The sequence below is a fragment of the Schistocerca serialis genome, chromosome 4, assembly GCF_023864345.2.
Source record: "Schistocerca serialis cubense isolate TAMUIC-IGC-003099 chromosome 4, iqSchSeri2.2, whole genome shotgun sequence".
NCBI classification, from domain to species: domain Eukaryota; kingdom Metazoa; phylum Arthropoda; class Insecta; order Orthoptera; family Acrididae; genus Schistocerca; species Schistocerca serialis.
Genome location: NC_064641.1, coordinates 605838142 through 605859792, shown reverse-complemented (window position 1 = coordinate 605859792; position 21651 = coordinate 605838142). Strand labels below are relative to the sequence as shown.

Below are 21651 nucleotides of genomic sequence, written 5' to 3'. Positions count from 1 at the left end.
TCTGCGTTGCGTTCCCTTCACCGACGAATTTCAGATTTTTTAACACATGATAACAGTCGTAGAAGGGCGCAGAGACGACCAGTTACCAAAGTGCATCTTGCGTATGCATTCCCACAGATTCAGCACGAGTTTGGTTAGTCAAATAAAGCCGCAATTCATGTCGGACACGTCTTATTGCTGTAGAGGATAGTTTGAGGGGTTGGGGGGAGCTTCTACTGTCAACATCTCTGCGACGATTTCGCACGAGCGTTCTCTACAGTGAGCAAAATTCAACTGAATGGAATGGCCTACTTTATCTGCAGACATGAAACTGGTCCAGTCTGCTTGGAATGAGGTGAAACTTGCAGTGCGCTGTCGGAGGAACACTCTTCACACACTAAATGATCCCAGAGGGCTAGAGTAGCAACGTCTCGACAACTTTGAGGACAAAATGTCAAGGAGGTTACGAGGATGTTATACTGCACGAGGTGGAGCAACGCGCTACAGAATATCACCCAGATTTTGATTTACAAATGTGACACGATATGGATTTCCCAAAAGATTTCCTTTTTTTGGTTGTTGATTGGTTTTTATTTCACAGAAAAGCTTGTTGTTCGTAAACCTTATTGTTTCATTCCCTGCTCCACTTGAAACTAACCCCACATACATTATCTGATCAAAAGCATTCGGATACCTACTAGGGGACATTAAGATGGAGTGCTTTTACGAAGGCTTGAAACCAGCTGAGTACACGTCCAATGGCGTGTCCAAATGTCTATGGAGGAACGGTAGCCAGTTCTTCCTCAAGAGCAGAAACCAGAGAATGAAGTTCGATCGGTGGGCTTGCAGCGAAGTTGGCGCTCTAACACATCCCACGAGTGTTTCATTGGGTTGGGGTCTGCACTTTGGGAAGCTCAGTCCTTTCCAGCACTGTTATTGCCTACGAAACATTGCCTCGTAGAAGCTGCTTTACGAAAGGGTGCACTGTCATGCTGATACAAACGAATCATCGACTGTTCCTCTACAGTACGCGGTATACAATCCAGTAAAATGTGTTCTTATCCTTCCACACTTAGCGTTTTCTCAAGCGCCATGAGGGGACAACACGCCAATCACGAAACACAACCCCATACCCTAACACCACCTCCTCCATGCTTCCCTGTTGGCACCACACATGACGGCAAGTAAAGTTCACCAAGCATTCGTAAAACCCGAACACTTCATTAGGAATGTCAAAGGATATTACATGATCCAACACTCAAATTCACTCATTTCCAGTCCTTCTCTGTCCAGTGGCGTCGCCCTTTACACCACCCTAAGTGTCGCTTAACAGTGACTACAGATATGTTCTGCTTACGAGGAGCTGCTTGGCCATTCTACTGCATTCTTTTTAAACTAGCTGGACTGGTGGTGGAACTCATGACTGATTTCTTCCACTGATTTCATGTGATTTCCTACAACTATCCTCCGCAATGCTTGACAGTTCGTGTGCATCAGTACATGGCGTCTGCGTGGTCTCTGTGTAGTTGTGGTTGTTCCTTCACGATTTTGCTTCACAGTCGCATCACCGAAAGTAGATTTGGGCAGTTTTAGAAGGACAGTAATGCCCCTGATGCATTCGTTACTCAGCTGGCGTCCAATGAGTAGTCTACGTCCAAAGTCACTGAGCTCTGCTGACCAACGCACTCTGCAGCTACTATTTCTCTAGTGGCAAACCAGCACTCGCAGCCTCATTTCGTACTGGTCGGTCCGCCTCTTGTGACATTTAGTGGTCAATTCCGCATTACATACGGTGTCCGGATACTTTGATCAGGTAACGTACGTTCGTAAATATGCAAACCATTTAAAAACTTTTTAAGGTGTTTGTAATGCCGTATATATAAATGTATTGTTACCAGTAATAATTTATTGTGGTTACCATTACCGGCTCCTGGGAGGGTACCGCCAGCTCTGTGCAGCAGCTAACGAGTTGAAAGGTCGTAGGAAGGTAACAGCAAACCACCTCCAGTACGACCTTGAGCAGAACAGCAAACGGTATAGCTAATAATGAGGCGAAAATACATTACTGTTAATGGAGCGTGCTATGCGTCAAACACATGCGACAAAACTAAAACAGTTTGCTCTACCGAATTTATAAAACGGGACGTCTGACTATCCCGGTCAGCTACGATTAAGACGGCGGTGAAGTCAGATTCTCCCTTGCATCAAGGCGTGTACTATGCCATTTCTCTGCAGGTCTCGGCTTTTGGAAGAAACAGAATCGACGGAATCGACCTGTATTTACTGACTCTTAGTAATTCCTTTTCTTCCACCCCCGTAGTCAAGACAATATTTGGTGTGTGTAGGGGAGGTGGGGGTGGAATTAAAATCTTCTATAAAGCTCTGCATATTTTCACTGCCTTCCCTTCATTGATGTGTTGGTCCGAAGGAAGGAAGATGGTACTAACACTTACTTGTACTTTCAGACTGACATCTGTCAACAGCCGGCACAGCTTGAAGTGGTACTTTGTACTTCATACGACCCATGTTATCTTCGGATAGAAAGTTTGTCAGCTCGGTTAGCCCACATTCAGGTTAACTTACCTTTCACTCGAATGGGTATCGTGAGATAGAAATCAGATGCGCACTGCGTAATCGACCAACTACACTATTGGCCATTAAAATTTCTGCACCAAGAAGAAATGCAGATAATAAACGGGTATTCATTGGACAAATATATTATACTAGAACTGACAGGTGATTACATTTTCACGCAATTTGGGTGCACAGACCCTGAGAAATCAGTACCCAGAACAACCACCTCTAGCCGTAATAACGGCCTTGATACGTCTGGGCATTGAGTCAAACACAGCTTGGATGGCGTGTACAGGTACAGCTGCCCATGCAGCTTCAACGCGTTACCACAGTTCATCAAGAGTAGTGACTGGCGTATTGAACAAACCAGTTGCTCGTCCACCATTGACCAGACGTTTTCAATTGGTGAGACATCTGGAGAATGAGCTGGCCAGGGCAGCAGTCGAACATTTTCTGTATCCAGAAAGGCCCATACAGGACCTGCAACATGAGGTCGTGCATTATCCTGCTGAAATGTAGGGTTTCACAGGGATCCAATGAAGGACAGAGCCACGGGTGTTAACACATCTGAAATGTAACGTCCACTGTTCAAAGTGTCGTCAATGCGAACAAGGGGTGACCGAGACGTGTAACTAATGGCACCCCATACCATCACGCAGGGTGATACGCCAGTGTGGCGTTGATGAATACACGCTTCCAATGTGCGTTCACCGCGATGTCGCCAAACACGGATGCGACCATTATCATGCTATAAACAGAACCTGGATTCATCCGAAAAAATGACGTTTTGCCATTCGTGCACCCGGGTTCGTTGTTGAGTACACCATCGCAGGCGTTCCTCTCTGTGATGCAGCGTCAAGGGTAACCGCAGCCATGGTCTCCGAGCTGATGGTCCATGCTGCTGCAAACGTCGTCGAACTGTTCGTGCAGATGGTTGTTGTCTTGCAAACGTCCCCATCTGTTGCCTCAGGGATCGAGACGTGGCTGCACTATCCGTTACAGCCATGCGGATAAGATGCCTGTCATCTCGACTGCTAGTGATACGAGGCCGTTGGGACCCAGCACGCGGTTCCGTATCACCCTCCTGAACCCACCGATTCCATATTCTGCTAACAGTCATTGGATCTCGACCAACGCAAGCAGCAATGTCGCGATACGATAAACCGCAATCGCGATAGGATACAATCCGACCTTTATCAAAGTCGGAAACGTGATGGTACGCATTTCTCCTCCTTACACGAGGTATCACAACAACGTTTCACCAGGCAACACCGGTCAACTGCTGTTTGTGTATGAGAAATTGGTTGGAAACTTTCCTCATGTCAGCACGTTGTAGGTGTCGCCACCGGCGCCACCCTTGAGTGAATGCTCTGAAAAGCTATTCATTTGCATATCACAGCATCTTCTTCCTGTCGATTAAATTTCGCGTCTGTAGCACGTCATCTTCGTGGTGTAGCAATTTTAATGGCCATTAGTGTAATATTGATGGTGATAGTATTAGCAGCAGTAGCAGAATAGTAATACTGTACTAATGCTTGATGTACATTTAATCGTAGAGTTGTTATTTATTTTTGATGAAGAAGCATTATTGTAGACAGCAAATATAGCCTATTGTAAAACAAATAAACCAATAGTCTGACAGCCAACATAGTAGCTGTTACAGAATATCGCATGGGTCGTTCCGAAAATAATGTCTGCAATTTGTTTTCATGGGAACTCCTACAGGTACAGAAAGCGCAACAGATTTCGTCTGTCATTTTTCCACACCATCACCATCCATTACGCATTTTTGGCCAACTATGAACAAGGGCCTGCAAACCATTCTCGTAAAAACCCAACCATCTGAGGCTAGCCACTGTATTACAGCTTTCAAAATAGTATCTGCTTCTGGATAACTCTTGGCCACGTTTTTCATCTATCATAGGACAAAAAAGGTGCAAGTAGTATGAATGTTCTGATTAGGAATGTACCTTAAGGGCATAGGCCAAAGCCAGTGTCCATCGCCGTTTCCAGGGCGTTAACTGCTGCTAGCCGATGCAGCGTTTTAGACATACCTCCCGCTTCCTCCATCACGACCCAGTTTTCCGAACAGTAACCAGCCTTCAGAGAGTTTCAAGGGCCCTGAAGTACGCGACTGTACTCGTCCACCGCATTAGCTAAGGAATGCGACGGCACTGAAAATGTGTGGTAGTGCCTGTCTTCGCAGTGACAAGGCCACTCTGGCAAAATATGAAGGGGCCTTACGAGCAGATTATGAGCGCGGCATAGCCGGGGGTTGGCGACGAACTGCTGACGCAGATATCTTCGTCGCAGCTTAGCTGCGAGCCAACGACCGCTGCCGGACGGCTCAGCCGTCACGTGACCAATGCTCTGCCGCCGTCTCCACGACACCATCTGCCGGGGTTCCTGCCGCCATCTCACGGTCTGAGGCCATACCAGTTGTAGAGGTACGGTACAGTTAAAATTATTTTTTTAGGAACATTCGAAATTACGAATTATTTGGCACACTTAAAATTTCTATTGTTAACTACGCAATCTAGTACTGTTTAGTATGGTTATTTCTTGATTCATTTATGAAACAATAATCGAAATTAATAGATATTCGTTCCTCCAGAAAAAAGTAAACCCTTTGAAATATGGTTATTACCGCATAGTGAAGAAGTAGTAAGCATGCCACTGATGTGACCGGACGTATTCTTGTATTTTGGGCGAACCATGTTATTTCGGCATTGTTAACGTGAAAATTCATAAGACTGAATGAGACACTAAAATATGGCAAAACATATTAACGTAACAACAAAAATTCTGCAACAACAACAGTAAGTTCCGATCGGTCGCGAAATGGAATCCAATGCGAAAATCCGGTAGAGCTCTGCACAGATGTGTTGGGCAGTGTCTCTAATACGCCCATCGATCGTGTCGCGTCGCTCTTTTAAGCTTTGAGTGAACAGTGAGCACGTAAAGATGCGTAGGGAATGGCGTCTACCACCAAGTATGAGGGCCTGGTTAGAGATTTCGCCTGTGTCACGCAGCCACCATAACACAACTGTCGAGCAGTTCCTTCTTCATGCCAGTTCTCGGCCGCACACTGCAGGGGCAGTGAAGATGCTGCTGCAGCGTTCCCGATGAGAAGTGTTTCATCACACACAATACAGTTCGTAATTGGCTCCCCGTGAGTCTCATCTCTGATCACAAGAACCGCTGGCTATGAAGACAAAATTTTTCCACAGACAACGAGCTGCAGATCAGTGCAGATAACTGGTGAAAGCACAGGCGGCTGCTTTCTATGACAAGGATATTGGAAAGTTGATACAACACCACGACAAAACTCGAAGTTGGAGCGGTGACTATTAAAGAAGTGGTTGGAAGGTGTACCTAACTGTTGTAAATAAAACGTTTCTGGTTTTCACTGTGGTTTTCATTTCGCGAGCGATCGGAACTCGTCTTTAGATCAATTCAACCACGAGGACCTAAAATGGAGAATTTCGGCTTCAAGACTCAGAGCCATAGTCAAGAACTCTACACGAAAATCTAAGTAAACTAGAAAGTTTATTGTAATCTTCATTCCTCTCAACTTTTTCATGAAAGACTTTGCTTATTGTGGACAATAACTTGAATTAGTTGGGGGGGGGGGGGGGGGGGGCGAGATTACAGACTCCACCTATCTCCAGCGGAGAGCCTTTCGCCCACTCCGTTCATCCCGAGAACTATAACAGTTCGATGTATGCGGTAGAACAGCCGAACCAAATTTGACAAGAGTTCCATGGTCACGAAACTGTTGTGTGGCGTTGCATTATCTTGTTAAAAGCCGGACGGTGTCTTTCTTCTCTGGTTTGACTCCAGAAGTTTGTCCCTACAGCCTAGTTAGTGTCGTCTTGTAGCCTTCTGAATTGGCAGTTACTTTATGCTTGAAGACATCCAAAAGAACCATACCCTGCCTACCCCAGAACACTATACACATCACTTTGTCTGTAGATGGCCGTCTTTTGAACCTTTTCTTCGTTAGAAGATATGCATAACACATTTCCAAACACTGGTTTTTGCATTTCTGCTAGTGGATGGTGTTCAGAAAACTGTCGTCTCTAGCCTCAATAGTCCCGAAGGGCTTGACATATATTCATTCCACATCTGCATCAATATCCGAGGGGCCCGTCTGGAACATACCGAGGTAGCGTAACATCTCGTCTAAGACAGTACAGTCGATATTCAGATGTGCAGACTATTCCTCTGCCGTAATCCACCGATCATCACCGATGATTTGATCGAGACCCTTTTATTAGGAGGTATGCCAGCTGAACAGCAGCGACCGGGGCAAGCTTTGTCTTCGCTATTTTTCACCTCTGCTGAAAAGCCTCACTTCATTCGCATGTACTGTATCATCACCGTGTTCATTTATCAGGCGTCGACAGATTACAATTGGCGCAATTTGTTTCGCAGTGAGGAACTAAATGACACACGTCTGTTTCATACGCTCTTCGATGAGAGACGCCATTTTGCAACGCTGTCTTGCTGCTGCTGTCTACATCTACGTCTACATAAAAACTCTTCAAACCATTGTGAAGAGCATGGCAGAGGGTGCTTCCCGTTTTTCCACTTCCTAAGGCTTTCTGCCGTTCCATTCAAGTACAGAGTGCGGGAAAACGACGGCTTAAACACTCCTGTGCACTCTGCGATTTTTCTGATCTTGCCTTTGCGATCCATACGGGAGCGATACGTTGCGATTTTGGTACACTTTTAGATTTATTATTTAATTTTAGATCCTGAAACTTACTACGCATGCCTACACAGGATAGTTTGCGTCGACATTGAGGCGTTTGTCAGTTCAGTTGCTTCAGCATGTCCGTCACGCTGTCCAGTAGGTCAAATGAACCTGTGACTGTTCTTGCTGCCGTTGTTTCCTTTTTTTTTAAGAAAATTGGCTTTCGAGCACACGAATGGTTTGTAAACAGTTTCCTTCGTGAACTGACTGCATTTCCCTAGCATTCTACCGATGAACCGAAGCCTGTTATCTGCTTTGTCTACTACTGAGTCTATACGATCGTTCCTTTTCATATCCCTACAAACTGTTACATCCATGTATTTGTGTAAGTTGACCGACTCGAACTTTACCTCATTGGTACTGTAGTCACAGAATAGTACTGGGGTACTTTCTCATTTTGAGAAGTGTAATATTTTACACTCCTGAGTATTTAAAGTAAGTTTCCAATATTTGCACATATTTGAAATGGTATGACTGAATATTTTTACAACGTTTTCCAAACAGTATTTCATTTCAGATAACTGCATCATCTATGAAAGCCAGTTTACTACTCACAATGTCCGCCTGCCGCAGGACAACGAAACTAAGAGGACATTAGAAGATTCAAAAATTAGTACTACATCAAAAGAATCTGGACCGGGCATTGCAAGTCATCACAGGGAAGTTAGAGGGATTATTTTCGGAATGACCCTAGTAGAAGGAAGGAACTTGAAACGCGCCGCGTCCGATGGGTTTACCTATCGGTTTGCAGAGCAGTGGTCGCGACCCCGGACCCGGCAGGCTTGCACCTCACGACACGGCGGCATCGGCCCTTGATCCACGTGGAGCCCGGGGGGCAGCGAGGCCGCGCGCGGATCACGTTGGCCAACAGCACGGGGGGTGTCGGCTGGTGCTCTTCGCTACTGTCCTGCGCCTCCACCGCCGTCGCGATTTCCTCGACCGGAACGCAGTCGGCGTCGGGCTGCCTCACTGTCACCACGTTGGCAGCACTGCAGCACGTGGCGACCACCCACACCAGCGCCGTCAACGCCGCCAGCCGCTGCATCTCTGCTACGCCCACACTTTGATTCGGCCGGCGCAGATGAGCCAGGCGCACAGCGTACGCGACTCGGAGCGACCACGTGTGCGTCCCCACTCGTATCTCGCGTTCTCCGAAAAAACGTCGCCGCAGATAGGTGCGGTGACGTTATCACCGGATGCAAACTTCCGCCACTGGTGGCTGAGTAACGCCTTGAAAGTCAGCTTCTCGCAGCTTCGGATGACCAAACGCTCTTCCAGGAAGATACTCGTCAGGAAGCTTAATGTATCAATACGAACACTGTTCTCCACTCGCCGTCGGTTGTGACGGCTCGCTGTCAAGTACATACACATAATAGCTCTTAGTTTCTTTCATCTCTAAAATACAAATTTTTATAACACTGAACTGAGTGCACTTCACGCAATTTTGCACGTAAATTAGATACAGAACAATATGGAAATTCCCGAAATAAACACCTTTTAGTATATACAGGGGGTAAACGGTAACTGTTTACCACATACCACAGTGGTCTATGGGAAGTGCAGGCGAACAATTTGATATAGGATAGTAGCGGCCTATCAAGCCGGGAAACAGCCTCAAATTGACCTGCAAAAGCAACCTAAGCTACAGCGCAAGTACGCCACGCGAGTTTTTTAATATAATTGTGAAATGTATTTCCAAACTATGAATACAATTATACAACAGCTATTCAATTTGTAGTACATATGAAAATTTGTGTCGAACCGGGACTCACAATTATCGCAGTCAGTCGCCTAAACAACTTCCGCTATCCGAGCACGCTTCTAGGAGTCACTCAAACCTAGTACCTACGTCCCATAGCTATCGCACGCAAATTGTTCGATTCCCACTTAGGAAGAGAGGTTCTTTTTCGCATCAGATTGTCTTCCTTTGGTATTGTAAATTTGTGGTAAGATCTTATCGGACCAAACTGCTAAGCTTACACACTACTTAATCTAACTTACTCTGTGGACAACACACACACCCATGCCCGAGAGAGGATTCGAACCTACGACGGGGGGAGCCGCGCGGACCGTGACAAGACGCCTGAGACCGCGCGACTACCCCGCGCAGCTCCTTCGGTGTGAAACACAGTAGTGCAATGTCTGTCCTCTACAATGTCTGCATAAGTCTGTACAGACACTGTAAAATACAGACACTGCACGACTAGATTTTAAATATCCTCCCGCTCTCTAACGCCACCGGCTTATTCGGCTACTAGGTTATCTAAGAAAAAATATGTGTAAACGTTACGTAAAGAGTAATTGCTTTTACTATTCGGTTTAAACGTAACTCTTACAAGCATAGTAGTTTCACTGTAAGAAAGACAGACAAACTAAACAATTAAATTGTTAATTTTAAGCTGTTAAAACGCACAGTGTTTTGAGATAAAATTTACACAAACGTCAGTTTTACATTTTGTAAGTGGAGGAGCGAGGAATTACTAACATTGTAGCGCACTTGAGCTGGAGCTTAGGTGGCTATTGTAGCCGAATTTGAGGTTGTATCCCTGCTTGATCCACAAAAGTAAATTTGTTAGTTTCGACTACACCTACATCTCCGTGGTACGTTGTAAACAGTTACCGTTTACACCCGGCATGTAACTACGCGTACTGTAAAACGAATACCCTTGCTTCTATAAACTTTTTGTGATCTAGGGATAGCGTCATTGACTACCCAACGAAAATTCTTGTGTATCCCGTTCGATCCCAGACAGTTTAGTTTACGGATAAAAATTATCAGTTATGGCTGCCGAAAACTACCCACGGTCTTGTCAAATAGGACGGACATGAAGACAGAGTTTCAGGGCACTTTCTTTCCCCAGAAGCAGGCGAGTCAGCAATGCGTAGAGAAGAAATAGACACTCTAACATTAAATACAAATAGTGTGTATATTAGGACATTAGGCTTGTACCTGAAAGTTTCAAGATCATATCTCCACTGGTAAATGATTTCGATTTAGTTCACTATTCTGATATCCGGCAAGGGACGTCTGAATGTACATCATAGCTCGATTCAAGGAAGTGAAGCGGCAAGTAGACAACGATTTCTGATCAGGCGAATATAGGGAAACGTGAAAAGCAGCAGAAATATGTTGCGTCTGGGATAGAATCGTTGTAAAGTGGAAGACAGGACAAACCTTGACGTACTGTGATAGTTCAGTATTAGAATTATTCTTATTAGAATCGAATCCAAACCAACGGCAACATTAGAAACCTATATAAACACGAAAAAAAAATTTGCATCACCTGGCTTCCGAGGGTTCCAGAACCCGTGCAGAAAATTGGAATAGAGATCAACATAAACATCATTTTCGCTCTTTTTATTGCTCATGAAAACCACGCATTGCATATGGTACCACTATACAACGAGAACTTCAGAGGTCGTGGTCCAGACTGCAGTACACACCGGTACCTCTAATACCCAGTAACACATCCTCTTGCATTGATGCATGCCTGTATTCGTCGTGGCATGCTATCCACAAGTTCATCAAGGCACTATTGGTCCAGATTGTCCCACTCCTCAACGGCGATTCGGCGTAGATCCCTCAGAGTGGTTGGTGAGTCACGTCTTCCATAAACAGCCCTGTTAAAATCTATCCCTGGCATGTTCGATAGGGTTCATGTCCGGGGAACATGCTGGCCACTCTAGTCAAGAGATGTCGTTATCCTGAAGGAAGTCATTCATATGATGTGCGCGAATTGTCATCCATGAGGACGAATGCCTCGCCAATATGCTGCCGATATTGTTGCACTATCTGTCGGAGGATGGCATTCACATATCGTACAGTCATTACGGCGCCTTCCATGACCAGCAGCGGCGTACGTCGGCCCCACAGAAAGCCATCCCGAAACAACAGGGAACCTCCACCTTGTTGCACTCGCTGGACAGTGTGTCTGAGGCGTTCAGTCTGACCTGGTTGCCTCCAAACACGTCTCCGACGATTGTCTGCTTGAAGGCATATGCGAGACTCCTCGGTGAAGGGAATGTGATGCCAATCCTGAGTGGTACATTCAGCATGTTGTTGGGCCCATCTGTACCGCGCTGCATGGTGTCGAGGTTGCAAAGATGGACCTCGCCATGGACGCCGGGAGTGAAGTTGAGCATCATGCAGCCTATTGCGCACAGTTTGAGTCGTAACACGACGTCCTATGGCTGAAAAAGCATTATTCAACAAGGTGGTGTTGCTGTCAGCGTTCCTCCGAGCCATAATCCGTAGGTAGCGATCATCCACTGCAGTCGTAGCCCTTGGGCGGCCTGAACGAGGCTTGTCATTGACAGGTCCTGTCTCTCTGTATCTCCTCCATGTCCGAACAACATCGCTTGGGTTCACTCCGAGACGCCTGCATACTTCCCTTATTGAGAGCCCTTCCTGGCACAAAGTAATAATGCGGACGCGATCGAATCGCGGTATTGACCGTCTAGGCATGGTTGAACTACAGACAACAAGAGCCGTATACTTTTTTCCTGGTGGAATGACTGGAACTTTTCGGCTGTCGGACCCCTCCGTCTAATAGGCGCTGCTCATACGTTCTTGTTCACATCTTTGGGCGTGTTTAGTGACATCTCTGAACAGTGAAAGGGACTGTGGTTCAAATGGTTCAAATGGCTCTGAGCACTATCGGACTTAAACCTAACCAACCTAAGGACATCACACACATCCATGCCCGAGGCAGGATTCGAATCTGCGACCGTAGCAGTCGCGCGGATCCGGACTGGGCGCCTAGAACCGCTCGACCACCGCGCCCGGCGAAAGGGACTGTGTCTGTGATAAAGAATCCACAGTCAACCTCTGTCCTCAGGAGTTCTTGGAACAGGGGTGATGCAAAACTTTTTTGATGTGTGTGTGTAGGCAATGTCCTGAATGACTGACTCATCATCGTCGAGTCCACACCGCAAAGGACAGAAATTCGAAATTTGAGGAGAGTGTTAGTCTTATTATGCAGGCGTCGTTAAAAGACGAGATTTTTTGAAATTCTCCAACTAACGGGGTTGAAATATGGCATGAGAGGTTTTTTGAAAAGATGTCCTATTAAGGCAGTTGTGAAGATAGACCTACGAAATTGGTATTTGGTTTCTGGGTTGGATTAAAGAAATACGTGCTTCAGCATTTTTGAAAGTTTCACCCCTTCGGGTGAGAAATGATGGGTGAATAATTTTAAATAAATTGTTGTTACAGAAAGACTAAAGTATTTTTAAAGGTACATATATATATGATCTAGCTCTGAAATATTACTTTGCAAACTTTCAATCGAATCTGCCATCACAACTAAGTCATCCGCATATGCAAGACTGCTTATTTTGTGTTCACATGTCTTAATCTCACCCAGCCAGTCAATTGTTTTCATATGTTGAAAGCAATAGACTGGCTGGGTGAGATTAAGATATGTGAACACAAAATAAGCAGTCTTGCATATGCGGATGACTTAGTTGTGATGGGCAGATTCGATTGAAAGTTTGCAAAGTAATATTTCAGAGCTAGATCAGAAATGTAAGGACTATGGTATGAAGATTAGCATCTCCAAAACGAAAGTAATGTCACTGAGAAAGAGATATAAACGGATTGAGTGCCAAATAGGAGGAACAAAGTTAGAACAGGTGGACGGTTGCAAGTACTTAGGATGCATATTCTCACAGGATGGCAACATAGTGAAAGAACTGGAAGCGAGGTGTAGCAAAGCTAATGTAGTGAGCGCTCAGCTACGATCTACTCTCTTCTGCAAGAAGGAAGTCAGTACCAAGACTAAGTTATCTGTGCACCGTTCAATCTTTCGACCAACTTTGTTGTATGGGAGCGAAAGCTGGGTGGATTCAGGTTACCTTATCAACAAGGTTGAGGTTACGGATATGAAAGTAGCTAGGATGATTGCAGGTACTAGTAGATGGGAACAATGGCAGGAGGGTGTCCACAATGAGGAAATCAAAGAAAAACTGGGAATGAACTCTATAGATGTAGCAGTCAGGGCGAACAGGCTTAGATGGTGGTGTCATGTTACACGCATTGGAGAAGCAAGGTTACCCAAGAGACTCATGGGTTCAGCAGTAGAGGGTAGGAGGGGTCGGGGCAAACCAAGGAGAAGGTACCTGGATTCGGTTAAGAATGATTTTGAAGTAATAGGTTTAACATCAGAAGAGGCACCAATGTTAGCACTGAATAGGAGATCGTGGAGGAATTTTATACGGGGGCTATGCTCCAGACCGAATGCTGAAAGGCATAATCAGTCTTAAATGATGATGATGATGATGATGATATATAAATTGATATTTCACTTCTCTGTAAGACATAAAAATACATATGTTTTAGTGTTTTTGGAAATTCAGTTTCTAAAGGGGTGAAATAGGGGATGGAATGTTTCATGAACTATGTCATTATGAAAGCATTTTAAAAGATAAATCTAAGAAAATTTGGATTTGGTTGTTCGGTTAGAATTTAAAAAAATACCTGTTCCAGTGTTTTCGAAAATTCAACTCCTACAGGCGTGGAATGTTTCATGAACTATTTCATTATGAAAGCATTTTAAAAGATAAATCTAAGAAAATTTGGATTTGGTTGTTCGGTTAGAATTTAAAAAAATACCTGTTCCTCTGTTTTCGAAAATTCAACTCCTACAGGCGTGGAATAGTGTAAGGTGGACATGTCATTATGGTTTATGTTATCGATGTGCGCGCCAGAGAGACAGCAAGTTATGTTATTGTTTAACAATCTTTGATCTTATCGTGGTACAGTCTTTGCCTCTGTGCAGTCTGATACATTCTTAGTTTGTGTGTGGTAGGTGCTAAACGCATCAGTAGTGCTGTGTTGACTTGTGATTGTATCTATTAGATGAAGAAATACTTATTGTAAAGACAGCAAGAATGAATATGATGCATATGTTGAAAGGAAAAAGAATATAAATTTTGAATAATGTTATTTTTTTAAGAGAAGAAGTTTCAAGTAAGACTGCAACACTGTGCGTCTGATTTAGACAAATGATTATTGGCAGCAAGTTAACTTTGTTCAGTTGCTCAGAGTTGAGAGAAAGACCACCTCACTTCCCTGAATCATGCACTAACGTATTAACTGATTAGGCTGATTGATTTTTATAGGCATTCTCTGTTAACACTGTACCCTCTTGAAACCATTGTTTACTTTGTTAAGCTTAGCATTGTTCAGACTTACGTTAAGTGTGAAGGTCACGTGAAGTTTTATTCTGTCTTTTTGAATATATACATCATTCTGAAATTTTTGTCTTATAATATCATTTCATAGGAATAGTTCCTCTCCTCATCCCATTGTTTATCATTATGCACTACCACATTGTACCATGTGGTATTAAACAATTTGAGTGTAGTTTAGAAATTTTATTTAAAAACAGAAATCTAGCTTAGCCGCTGCCTACTTGCTGTTTGCTGTTGTGCTTTCGAGGAATCTGCAACAATGTTGTCAAGACGCGAGGTAAGTAGAAACTTTGATTAAGGCCATATCATTGTTTTATTTCAGTTATGCATTTAACCCATTTAACGTAAAGAAGAAATGTATTCAGAGCAGTTACAGTTCACTTCAAATTAGGTTCTGTTTAGTCAATGGTTAGCATATGCATTTAAATTTGATAACAGTTTTGAGTACATTGTTTTGGTAATATGTAGATTTTTATAGGGTGAGAGGTAAAGTCGGGCAAAATTTCATACAGACAAGAATATAGTGATGATGTTACATACGGCGACCCTGTCAGGACAGATCATTGGTGCTTTTGGTAATACATAGTCACATAGTGTTGTATTGCTCGAAAGCAAGAAATACACCACGTTAGTTACTAATATTGTACTTCTTTTTCAGACAATTCAATTTTGTATTCAGTTTGTCAAATTTTTGTGACATGTTACGAATATCAGTTATTTTTTACATAAACTGTTTGCATAATAGTACGGGTTCTGCGTGGATTTCATTCATTGTTGGCTATTTACGTACACAGCAGTACAGGTTTTGTTTTTTGGTCACTGTAGCAATTTTGTTTTTCCAATACAGTGTTTCATCATGTTTGATACAACAGAAAACAATATGAAAATCTTTTGTAGCACAAGACAACGGAGGGTGCTACAAAATAAGGATTCAGTACAGGATGAGATAACTCACATTCAGCAGTTAGCAACTGCCAATAGTCTGCATGAGACTACAGGAAATTGCGCATACACGATTATTGACCAATTTAGCGAAAAATAGTGAAACAGAAAAACGATTGTGAATGAACACGTAAATTCTGAAGTCGAGTTGGTCGGCGCTACCGTCTACCAAAAGTCGCCTCAGTTGTGCGAAATTTACAACTAGTAACAGGTACATCCGAATAAGATTTGTGTCAGTGTCTTTTGAACGAACACATCACACATCATCCTCAGTGAGCGATTATATAGAACCACACTGTGCGAATCCGGAAAGGGTCGCAGGTTCGAATCCTGCATCGGGCATGGATGTGTGTGATATCCTTAGGTTAGTTAGGTTTAAGTAGTTCTAAGTTCTAGGGGACTGACCATTTGAATCCGTAAAATTTCCTTGAATCAAATGGTTCAAATGGCTCTGAGCACTATGGGACGTAACTTCTAAGGTCATCAGTCCCCTAGAACTTAGAACTACTTAAAACTAACTAACCTAAGGACATCACACACATCCATGCCCGAGGCAGGATTCGAACCTGCGACCGTAGCGGTCGCGCGGTTCCAGACTGTAGCGCCTTTAACCGCTTGGCCACCCCGACCGCTTTCTTGAACTAATTCGTCAGATGCCTAAAGAAACACAATGTGAAAACAGGAAATCACAGGAAATTAAAAATGGCCTTCAACTAATAATTAACAGTTTTGCAACTAGATTACGTGACCTTGATACAAATCACGAAAACGCGAAAAGAAACCAGTGTAATGACAAGAACGAATTGTTAGCTAAAGTCAACACTGTAGTTCCGGTTGCGATAGTTACACAGATGAAAGAACAGAACGAACAGCTTAACACAACGGTAAAACAAATAAACGAATATGAGGAAACTTTGAAATTAACTTCTCGAGAATAAAAATCAACAGTTAACAATAATTGAAGAAAAAGTGGATGACTTGACAACGAAAACGACAAATTTATCAAACAGTTAGATAGGGATTTAAATGACACACTACCAGTATAATTTTTAGACACAGCATAATATCAGTCATTAACAAATTTTGAAGACAACCAGGAGAAAATTAATCTGAAAAATAAATGTTACATGAACACTATGAGTGAAAATGGCTAGCGTACTGAAAGCAAGCATAACCGCGAAGACGAAAAAGACGAATTTGGCCGTTTACATTCATATTCAGAAAACTTTTCTAACCACACAAATCTAGGTGATTCTTCACGAGAACAGTATCACACATCCAGACACGACAATGACTCGCCGATGTGGTGCAATAGAGCACACTCTGCTTCACACAGAAACGGTTACTTCGATTACAAACACTTTCTGACTTTACGTAAATTCAACGTTTCCAGGAATTACAGCAACGAAATTCACCCCCAAGCTTGGATTGATCAGTTCCTATATTAAAATGAATATACAGCAACAATGCGATCTATAGTGTGAGACTGCAAATGTGTGAATGATTTCGGGTAAAACATAGCAGTGTAATGATACGACACTTGTACAGTCTGACTTTTCGAGCCTAGCAAAATAGTTTGAAGACACGGTAGGCAGAAATGAGTACTTATCAAATCCATACAGTCCGTCAGATCTAATCCACATTTGTTTAGCAAAGTTATCTGAACATTTGAGACACGTAATTTTAGCCAGCAGATGTAAAGATGATTTAAAAGCTTTTCAAACTTTACTTCAGGAACTGGAATTGGACAGTGACAACTATTTAACGAAAAGAGACAATAACAATCACAGCATAAACTATGACACGGATGACACTTTTGTACTATATAAAAACAAAAGCAATTGAACGTCGCAAAATAAACACAACCAGAGAACTGATTACAGACGGGATAACTGACATCGTCAGTACGACGAACGATTCTTGCAGCTGAATAATGATTATTGTGGTAGAAGTAACTTCTCTAGCTCTGATAAGGAGCATAATAACAGACAACTCAGGTATTAAGGTAATGTTGCTGTGGTCTTCAGTCCTGGGACTGGTTTGATGCAGCTCTCCATGCTACTCTATCCTGTGCTAGCTTCTTCATCTCCCAGTACCTACTGCAACCTACATCCTTCTGAATCTGCTTGGTGTATTGGTGGCGCTGAGCACTATGGGACTGAACATCTGTGGTCATCGGTCCATTAGAACTTACAACTACTTAAACCTAACTAACCTAAGGACATCACACACATCCATGCCCGAGGCAGGATTCGAACCTGCGACCGTAGCAGTCGCGCGGTTCCGGACTGCGCGCCTAGAACCGCTAGACCACTGCGGCCGGCGCTTGGTGTATTCATCTCTTGGTCTCCCTCTACGATTTTTACCCTCCACACTGCCCTCCAATGCTAAATTTGTAATCCCTTGATGCCTCAAAACATGTCCTACCAACCAATCCCTTCTTCTAGTCAAGTTGTGCCACAAACTTCTCTTCTCCCCAATCCTATTCAATACCTCCTCATTAGTTACGTGATCTACCCACCTTATCTTCAGCATTCTTCTGTAGCACCATATTTCGAAAGCTTCTATTCTCTTCTTGTCGAAACTAGTTATCGTCCATGTTTCAGTTCCATACATGGCCACACTCCATACAAATACTTTCAGAAACGACTTCCTGACACTTAAATCTATACTCGATGTTAACAAATTTCTCTTCTTCAGAAACGATTTCCTTGCCATTGCCAGTCTACATTTTATATCCTCTCTACTTCGACCATCATCAGTTATTTTACTCCCTAAACAGCAAAACTCATTTACTACTTCAAGTGTCTCATTTCCTAATCTAATTCCCTCAGCATCACCCGATTTAATTTAACTACATTCCCTTATCCTCGTTTTGCTTTTGTTGATGTTCATCTTATATCCTCATTTCAAGACACTGTCCATTCCGTTCAACTGCTCTTCCAAGTCCTTTGCTGTCTCTGACAAAATTACAATGTCATCGGCGAAACTCAAAGTTTTTATCTCTTCGACATGGATTTTAATACCTACTCCGAATTTTTCTTTTGTTTCCTTTACTGCTTGCTCAATATACAGATTGAATAAAATCGGGGAGAGGCTACAACCCTGTCTCACTCCTTTCCCAACCACTGCTTCCCTTTCATGCCCCTCGACTCTCGTAACTGCCATCTGGTTTCTATACAAATTGTAAATAGTCTTTCGCTCCCTGTATTTTACCCCTGCCACCTTCAGAATTTGAAAGAGAGTATTCCAGTTAACATTGTCAAAAGCTTTCTCTAAGTCTACAAATGCTAGAAACGTAGGTTTGCCTTTTCTTAATCTTTCTTCTAAGATAAGTCGTAAGGTTAGTATTGCCTCACGTGTTCCAACATTTCTACGGAATCCAAACTGATCTTCCCCGAGGTCCGTTTCTACCAGTTTTTCCATTCGTCTGTAAAGAATTCGCGTTAGTATTTTGCAGCTGTGACTTATTAAACTGATAGTTCGGTAATTTTCACATCTGTCAACACGTGCTTTCTTTGGGATTGGAATTATTATATTCTTCTTGAAGTCTGAGGGTATTTCGCCTGTCTCATACATCTTGCTCACCAGATGGTAGAGATTTGTCATGACTGGCTCTCCCAAGGCCATCAGTAGTTCTAATGGAATGTTGTCTACTCCCGGGGCCTTGATTTGACTCAGGTCTTTCAGTGCTCTGTCAAACTCTTCACGCAGTATCTTATCTCCCATTTCGTCTTCATCTACATCCTCTTCCATTTCCATAATATTGTCCTCAAGTACATCGCCCTTGTATAAACCCTCTATATACTCCTTCCACCTTTCTGCCTTCCCTTCTTTACTTAGAACTGGGTTGCCATCTGAGCTCTTGATATTCATACAAGTGGTTCTCTTCTCTCCAAAGGTCTCTTTAATTTTCCTGTAGGCAGTATCTATCTTACCCCTAGTGAGACAAGCCTCTACATCCTTACATTTGTCCTCTAGCCATCCCTGCTTAGCCATTTTGCACTTCCAGTCGATCTCATTTTTCAGACGTTTGTATTCCTTTTTGCCTGCTTCATTTACTGCATTTTTATATTTTCTCCTTTCATCAATAAAATTCAATATTTCTTCTGTTACCCAAGGATTTCTATTAGCCCTCGTCTTTTTACCTACTTGATCGTCTGCTGCCTTCACTACTTCATCCCTCAGAGCTACCCATTCTTCTTCTTCTTTATTTCTTTCCCCCATTCCTGTCAATTGTTCCCTTATGCTCTCTCTGAAACTCTCTACAGCCTCAGGTTCTTTCAGTTTATCCAGGTCCCATCTCCTTAAATTCCCACCTTCATGCAGTTTCTTCAGTTTCAATCTGCAGTTCATAACCAATAGATTGTGGTCAGAATCCACATCTGCCCCTGGAAATGTCTTACAATTTAAAACCTGGTTCCTAAATCTCTGTCTTACCATTATATAATCTATCTGATACCTTCTAGTATCTCCAGGATTCTTCCAGGTATACAACCTTCTTTTATGATTCTTGAACCAAGTGTTAGCTATGATTAAGTTATGCTCTGCAAGATTCTACAAGGCGGCTTCCTCTTTCATTTCTCCCCCCCCCCCCCCCCCCAATCCATATTCACCTACTATGTTTCCTTCTCTCCCTTTTCCTACTGACGAATTCCAGTCACCCATGACTACTAAATTTTTGTCTCCCTTCACTATCTGAATGATTTCAATTTTTTCTCGTCATACATTTCATCAATTTCTTCATCATCTGCAGAGCTAGTTGGCATATAAACTTGTACTACTGTAGTAGGCATGGGCTTTGTGTCTATCTTGGCCACAATAATGCGTTCACTATGCTGTTTGTAGTAGCTAACCCGCACTCCTATTTTTTTATTCATTATTAAACCTACTCCTGTATTACCCCTATTTGATTTTGTATTTATAACCCTGTAATCACCTTACCAAAAGTCTTGTTCCTCCTGCCACCGAACTTCACTAATTCCCACTATATCTAACTTTAACCTATCCATTTCCCCTTTTAAATTTTCTAACCTACCTGCCCGATTAAGGGATCTGACATTCCACGCTCCGCCAGTTTTCTTTCTCCTGATAACAACGTCCTCTTGAGTAGTCCCCGCCCGGAGATCCAAATGGGGGACTATTTTACCTCCGGAATATTTTACCCAAGAGGACGCCATCACCATTTAATCATACAGTAAAGCTGCATGTCATCGGGAAAAATTACGGCTGTAGTTTCCCCTTTCTTTCAGCCGTTCGCAGTACCAGCACAGCAAGGCCGTTTTGGTTAATGTTACAAGGCTAGATCAGTCAATCATCCAGACTGTTGCCCCTGCAACTACTGAAAAGGCTGCTACCCCTCTTCAGGAACCACATGTTTGTCTGGCCTCTCAACAGATACCCCTCCGTTGTGGTTGCACCTACGGTACGGCCATCTGTATCGCTGAGGCACGCAAGCCTCCCCACCAACGGCAAGGTCCATGGTTCATGGGGAGGTAAGGTAATGAGAACATCGTAATCGCAGTTATCAAAATAATCACAGACAATACTAGAACGCAAGTGGTAATCATGTAAATTCTAAAGGGCACAGCTTAGGTAGACCAAATCCGGAACACACATCGCACGACAACAATTATGCAAATAGCAACCAACACAGTCAAAACCGACACAGTCACGGTAATCAACACCACAGTTCACAGTGGCAAAGTTCTGGAAGGGAAGGCCAGCGCGACGGATAGAAATAAACCCGCTAGATAATCAACGACGAGGAAACAATACAGGACAAACACAGTCGAAAATTCCAAGAGATTCTCAATGAGTTAACACACGATTCTACATCATTATCTCCTTTATTTGTCCTCAAAAACCTATAACCACCAGATCGTATCAGGAAGTTAATATCATTTCCAGCTTCGAAAAAATTACGTCGTAAGGAGATATTAGACACAGCGCTAAGCTACATCAAAAAGACTGCAATAAGAAGAAAGAAATCGCATCAAGAACAAGTAAATACCAAATAGCTACTGGTTGGACAGAAAATGCTGGTTAAATCTCACCCCTAGTCACAAATTCTTTCAAGTATATAAGGGACCTTTTGGGATTTGTAGAATTGTACACGAGCAAGGGACTTTTCATATTTCGTATATCAAACAATATATAGAATAATTCATTCACTAAAGTTGTACCCAGATGATAGAACTACA

At 43.1% G+C, this 21651-nt stretch overlaps 1 protein-coding gene across 2 annotated transcripts in view; it reads right to left on the bottom strand.

Moving 5' to 3' along the window:
- The window catches only part of LOC126475405 (uncharacterized), a 73445-nt gene extending 65001 nt beyond the window's left edge, over positions 1-8444 (bottom strand). The window contains exons 1-2 of one of the 2 annotated variants that reach the window (XM_050103248.1): positions 8050-8444; positions 1880-1993 (exon numbers count right to left, since the gene is read on the bottom strand). In XM_050103248.1, coding sequence (XP_049959205.1) covers positions 1900-1993; positions 8050-8357 — 402 coding nt within the window. In that variant the 5' untranslated portion in view covers positions 8358-8444 and the 3' untranslated portion in view covers positions 1880-1899. Of the gene's footprint in view, positions 1-1879; positions 1994-8049 lie in introns of those variants that run through there. The other variant, XM_050103249.1, reaches the window with a different exon arrangement.
- Positions 8445-21651: the final 13207 nt, after the last annotated feature.